The sequence below is a fragment of the Citrus sinensis genome, chromosome 9, assembly GCF_022201045.2.
Source record: "Citrus sinensis cultivar Valencia sweet orange chromosome 9, DVS_A1.0, whole genome shotgun sequence".
Classification (NCBI taxonomy): Eukaryota; Viridiplantae; Streptophyta; class Magnoliopsida; order Sapindales; family Rutaceae; genus Citrus; species Citrus sinensis.
This window is the reverse complement of record NC_068564.1, coordinates 10,523,994-10,530,684: the sequence shown is the minus strand read 5'-3', so window position 1 is coordinate 10,530,684 and position 6,691 is coordinate 10,523,994. Positions and strand designations below refer to the sequence as shown.

At 31.9% G+C, this 6,691-nt stretch overlaps 1 protein-coding gene across 1 annotated transcript; it reads right to left on the bottom strand.

The window, feature by feature from the left end:
• Positions 1-5,106: 5,106 nt before the first annotated feature.
• On the bottom strand, positions 5,107-5,776 carry LOC127899853 (probable cytokinin riboside 5'-monophosphate phosphoribohydrolase LOGL8). Its single transcript, XM_052433993.1, has 2 exons — positions 5,359-5,776; positions 5,107-5,216 (listed from the first exon to the last, which is right to left on the bottom strand). Exons 1-2 carry the CDS (start codon positions 5,774-5,776, stop codon positions 5,107-5,109), a joined length of 528 nt encoding a protein of 175 aa, XP_052289953.1.
• Between the last annotated feature and the right edge of the window lie 915 nt (positions 5,777-6,691).

Below are 6,691 nucleotides of genomic sequence, written 5' to 3'. Positions count from 1 at the left end.
TGAGATCCACGCTATCAGCATCGGAGGTGAATACGAGATAGTACAGTCCCACAGACTGCAGGGATCCGAAAATAATCGCAAAAATAAGGCTGTTTGCGAAGATGAACGCCGGGTTGCCACCAGCAGTCTTGTACACACGATGTTCAACAGCTAGATGGAAATAATTGACAAAGAGGATTGCTATAGATTGCCACACAATATGATCAGGTATATAATGAATCTGCAAAAGCATGCATTATTGTAATAATACGAGAAATTAAAATCTATATTAGACTCAATCTCAAATGATAAATTAAAACTGTTAGAAAAATAAAATTAATCTCAATTAATTAATGATACCCTGCAATCCTCTGCCTTGCTATGCACTTGATGTGGAAGGATGAAAAGTTTCTTCCAGTCCTCCTTCTAAAGTTAACAACATGAAAATGTAAAAAGATAAATAACATAAATAAATAATCACGTAAAAAGTAACATAATCAAATGAAATCATGCTCAGGAGCGGACCTCCGTGTTTACGAACTTCCAGGTTGTAAACGTCATTTATAGCGGAGTTTAGTGTGGACCTGGGCATGACTCGAATCAACTATACGAGTACTAGTGGTAATGCATATCAAATGAATTAAAAATTACCTCCTGCCAGAGTCTCAAGTACTTGTGCCATTGTGCCGCAGCAAGTAAGAACAGGATTAGCATCATGAAGCATTCGAAGGCCACGTAACAAATTGCAATAAAAGCCTTCTTCTCAGTACCAAAACTGTTATTGGTCTCGGAAAATATGGTGTATAAGACCGCCCCGGTGACTCCTACCGTCATATTAACTATGTAAATGATGAACTGGAGAGAAATAGGAGATCGTTGTAAAGATTGAGGAGATCAAAAGAAAATAAAAGAAAAGAAAAGAAAAAAAACAAAAGTTCCAAGTAATATTCATGATTAATTTTATTACTCCAATTCCTAATGATCTCCAATCCAGTGAAAGCTTCATGGAAAGGAGTGGCTGCTGTTTTGTAGAATCCATGACTCATCAATGAATTATTCGCTGCAAAACTAAGAAAAATAATATCGAGAGTATTTACAATAAATTAATCTGGGATAATTTTTAAATGCGGACTTGAGCACTTTATAAAGTGTGGACTCGGTCATTTACAGATGGTAAGCCACAATTTGAAATCGGTTGTTGAATTTAGCATAAACTCTAATTAATCAAGTACTATAACATTTTTAATTTAAACTACAAACAATTGGTTTTTAATTAAATTTTTTAAATACTTATGTTTGAGAGATAAAAGAAGGGGAGCACCATCGGATGCACCTTCACACAGATATATATAGTCTTTTTCTCATTCAGATGCTCTTATTTGTGTTCGATTATGTTCAATTTATTATTAAATATACGGTTTAATAGGGTCAATATGCAGTTTAATAGAATCAGTATTTAATTAACTATAAAGTTATATGACTTAATTGTTTGTTCACCCAAAAAAAAAATGAGGATACCCGTATGAGAGAATTTCTTTTCTACACTTTATAAACTCTGATTAATAGTTCTAGTCCAAGTAAAACACTTTAAATCCCTATTTTGATATAAGCACCCTGTAGGAAGTGTATCAACAACAAAGAATCCAATACAGCCATCGATTGATGAGGATCAATAAAGATTATCGAAACGAATAAACAACAGCAAAACTACATCTACCAATAAGAAACACAAGGATTTACAATGATTTGGCCAAGATTTTTTTGCAAATGATGATGCATAGAGTGAATTAATCATCACGATATTAACTAATTTAAACTATATATAACTGATTAGCTTTTGTTTTGCTCTCTCTTAACAATTCTCTCGATTTCTGGAACTATACCACCTCACTTTGACCTCTGATGATGCTATAGCATGAATCTTATCAGAAAATGGATATTGAACTGCCAATTAGTTTAATATCTAATTTCATTTGCATTTTATTTGATTTGATGATACCTCTACTACTGGAAAAAATCAATCAAAGGATGATGTTATATGATAATCTCTAGTTTAAATTTCTATATTGAATTTGTACACAATTATAATTATTTTCTATATCTTGTCTCGAGTCTCTAGTTAGTTAGCTAAACAATCCTGAATTACTAACAAACATGATTCAAAAATCAACGGCTTTGCTGCATTACTAATTGAAATCTATAGAGAACACTGCTAGAATTATGGTCATCTGCGACCAAAAGATTCATCGTAGAAAATATCAAATTCGTCACTAAAAATAATTTGCAACAAAAAAAATTATGGTCTCTGACACGACTCAAAAGTGTAGTACTCTCAAGTATAAGAGTGTCTAGTTATAATATAACCGAGACCGGGGTCGAACCAGAAGGAGTTTTAAATCTAGTAAAACTAAGAAAATTAATTGCGGGGCAAAGAAATTATTTGAAATTGATTTAAAAATAAGCTAAGGTTTAGGATCCACTTTCTGTATTCAAACTATAATTTTAATACTCTCTCATTTATATTTTGCCTCACTTTTACCAATTAATTATTATATCACTTAATTCTATGTGTGTGGATAAATATGGAATAAAGTACCTAATGTGCCACACTATATTAATATGTCAACATTATGTCAAAATACCATAAAATCCAGTGAAATTTATAAATTAACATGATATAAAAATAATTAGAAAAGAATTAAATAAACTTAAAAACTCATTTGAGAAAATAATAATTAATAGTTTGAAACATTGAGCTTCACCTTTCACCTCAACTTAATAAAATTAGCTACTCATATTGAAAAAAAACACAACATTCTTTTTATTTGATAAACTTTTTGAGATATATTACAAAGAAAATTAATACAAACGGAAACAAGAAAAGAAAAGAAACAAAGAAAGAAAGAAACTCTTCAGCTAAACTCTCTCTCGGCTTTTGAAAAATCAGCTCAAGCTTCTCTCTTGCGTCCCCCGCTCTTCAATCTCTCCTCCCTTTTTATAGGCAACAATTGCCTTTAACTTTCTTTATTTTATTATTATTTATTATTATTTTAAAAATATATAAGTGCGTTGAAATGTGTGATGGTCAGGAGGCGTAATGGCCTCCTGACCATCACCAACATGTTTTTGTTCTTTTGTTCTTTTTTTATTATTATTTTTATTTTATTTATTATTTATTATTACATCTCTTCAATTTTGTTCCAGTAGTTCTTCTTTGTTCCCGCTTTCAATTCCAATTCCATCTTTATTCCTGAAAAATATTCACAAGATAAAAATTAACAAATTACGAATTAATTTAACATAAAATATATTTGGGGAGTATTAAAATAATTTATAAATAATGAACGCATTAATCGACACAATAAGTGAAAAACTAATAATTTTATCCTTATTAAATGTACACTTTTTAGTGTCAATCACACCCCCCAACCAGCTTATTGCTAGGCCCTAGCAATTTAAGCGATAAAAGTTTAGTAAAATTTCAAACTTAAATTGAAAATCATTTTTTTGTTTGAAAATTGTGTTTGCTTCTTCCATCAGATTAATGACAACAATTAAATAAAAGTATAAGCATTATTTTTAGCCTAAAGAAAATCACACCCGGACAAAACAGTTCAGTAAAATCCTGTAAAATGATCAATTATCAAAGCTACATTAATCAAGTCACTTTTAAGAATGATACATCAAACCCCAAAATCCAACGATTAAGAGTGACTCTCTCAAAAGAAGATATACCCCAAATTAATTTGTCACTCTAAAAAAAATGGTAAATTTGAGAGAATAATAAAACAATATCACATGCTCTCACCAAGATAAAAGAATAATGCCCACAGCTTAGAAATAAAATGAACTCAAGTCCAATGAATTACTAGCAAAATTTATTTTTATTTTTATGCATCACCACATCTTTTAGTCCATATTACTAGCTTTTACTTTAGACTATAGTTCCCAAAAATTGAGAATGACTTTTATTAGGACGTAACGTAGGCTAGGGTCATGGCTAACAAAAAAGGTAATAGGGAAAACAAAATATATGTTTGAAAAATATGAGACTTTTTGGAGATTACAAGGTGCTTCTTTTTTTTTTGCTTGGATTTTTTTCTTTTTTCTTTTTTTATCTCTTTATTTATTTATTTATTCATATATACATATCATCCTCTCTTTTTTTTTTTTTGTATAGCACCATTATTAGGAGTACATAATCATCCCTATTTTCAAACATAATTGGGTGGTGGAAAACATAAAATATAAGGTGATACTCCACATTGGAGTGGGATAAGATAATAGGTTATCAAAGGAAAAGTTTTTTTTTTAAAGGCTCAAAGGGGTTAACTATGTTTATAATAGGGTTGGCTAGAAAGGCTCAAACAGATCAAAGATGGCCTCTGTCATCTTTTAGGGTTCTATATAATCTTTCATATCCACTAGTTCAATGGACTTTTAGATGCGGCTGCACATTCTTTTTTTTTTAAAGAAAATATTGAGATCTTGTACAATAAATTGTGAAGTTGTATAGGCAAATAAGGTTACTCTCCAAGGATAATAAGCTCAAAAACTCGCTTGGTTAAAACTCGCTTGGTCTTTTCATAACATGTACATTCCTCCAAATGAGTTAATCAATTTCACTCATCCAATTTCTCAATTTGTGTTTCAACATGTAAAAGGGAAAACATAGTGTAACATAACTCAAGGACAAAGATAATACAAATACCAAAATTTGAAAATCGGCATGTTATCCAATGTTAAAAGATCACACCGAAAAAGAAAAAAAATTAAAGAAACACTAAAAGAAATTGGGACTGATTGCAGAAACTTAAGGGAGATGATTAAAAGAAAAAGAGAAAAAGGCCGAAAACAAAAAGTTAGAAACATTTTTTTTTGGAAGAAAACACAAAAATTAAGAAGATGCGTTTCTAGAGACACTACATTTTATATTCTGCCATCTTCGACTCAAATTTTTATCTAAAGTTAGTCTTTACAACAAAAATTAGTAAAAACATCACTAGGACTCAGACATTCCACAATTATCAACTATTCCCTCCCCCCAACCTGAAGGAGACATTGTCCTCAATATTTAATGAAAGGAGTAGAGTTTAGAAGATATCACCTGGCCACTGCTGGAAATATTTACAGACGGAGAATTAAATCTAATTTACACTTTTTACGAGAGTTACTGCCATCGTCATCAGTTGCCCATTCCAACACCAAAGTCATGGGATCTGTCTCTAGTTTGTAAGCTTGCAAAAGATCAAGTAACTCATTAGCAATAGGAGTACAAATGAATAGTTTTTTTCGCTGAGGATGGAATGAAATAATTTTTTATTGCATGATTAAGAAATGTTATTAAGTCATCATAAAAGTTATTAACATTTAACAAACCGATGGGTTTTTTATGGATATTCAAATGGGCCCAAGAAGCAAATGTAATTAGCGCCTCCAAAGTTGCAAAGACTCCCAGCAAGAAAATAAAAGCGTTAGCATGATTCAACATTTCAGATATTCTTTCTTGCATATATGAGACAACTAACTCTTCTCCAGTTGGTGGGTCTGGTAGACATCCTAAAGGTTTTAAGGCCTTTGGAATGATGCCTAACACATAGCTTCCTCGAACGAAAGCAGCTTCAGAGATAAGTTTTGATAACCCTCGATCACCGCCTCCATATACAAGATGTAGTTTCCTCTCTGCCATAGCACGACCAAAATCTACAGCTGCCTGAACAAACTCCTTATACTTTCCATAGCGAAATCCAGAAAGCACACAAATGTTTTTAGGTTGACTGCTTGAAGTTGCTGCCATTAGAAAATTCTAAAAAGAAACAATTTGTGAGTGCTTGAAAAGAAGTTCCTATTTAAGGATCTTGGTGACGGACATAATGATATACATCTGTAAATAGAGTGGTGTGTTTGTCAAATGACGCGTGAAGCTTTTAGCTTAATAATTCAAAGGCAAACAGTGAAAAGAAAAAGCAAACAGTGATTAGATAAAATAAAAAAAAACACACTAATAATAATAATGCAAAAGATAAAAGAACAGTAAAATAAAAGGATATTTACTGGCAGTTGTGATTGTGGCTCACATCTTCTTCTGGTTTTACGTCCAGTAACGGCTTGAACGCCCTTTATGGGTCGAGGATAGGCTTCCCGTCCAGTTTTCTTATAAACTGGCAAACAGGGTCTTTTAGAGTCAGATTCCTAAGACTAAACTGTGCATTTTCTTTTTGGAACAACTTCCACAAATTTTGAATTTCACGTTGAACATATCCGCTCGGATGCGTCTAACGATTCTTTACTCATGCCATCTTTAACGAATTTGATTTTATCTTCATGATTTACAGAAACCATTCCTAAAGCTTTACATCGTGGATTTTTGCAAGCAAGTCTTACATAGTGAGAACATTCAGAGCCAAGTCGCTTAGCTCTTCTTTTCTTAGCAAATGTACTTTTACAAAAACCAGGCATGTAGGAAATGAATGGATCAGAAGACTCACCTGCCAATCGGACCTTTGCTTCAATTAACTAGCGAATGTCAACAGGAATTCCATTGATCATTAACAAACGCAGTCGTTCACAACGAACTTTTTAAATCTTCTTAAGAGCATTTTGAGGAAGAGAAGGAAAATGGTGATGCAAATTTTGTTGTATTTCTTCCATGCTAGACATTGAGGTTTCAATTATTATGGGAAATTGAGAATACCAACTTAAAAAGTCACGG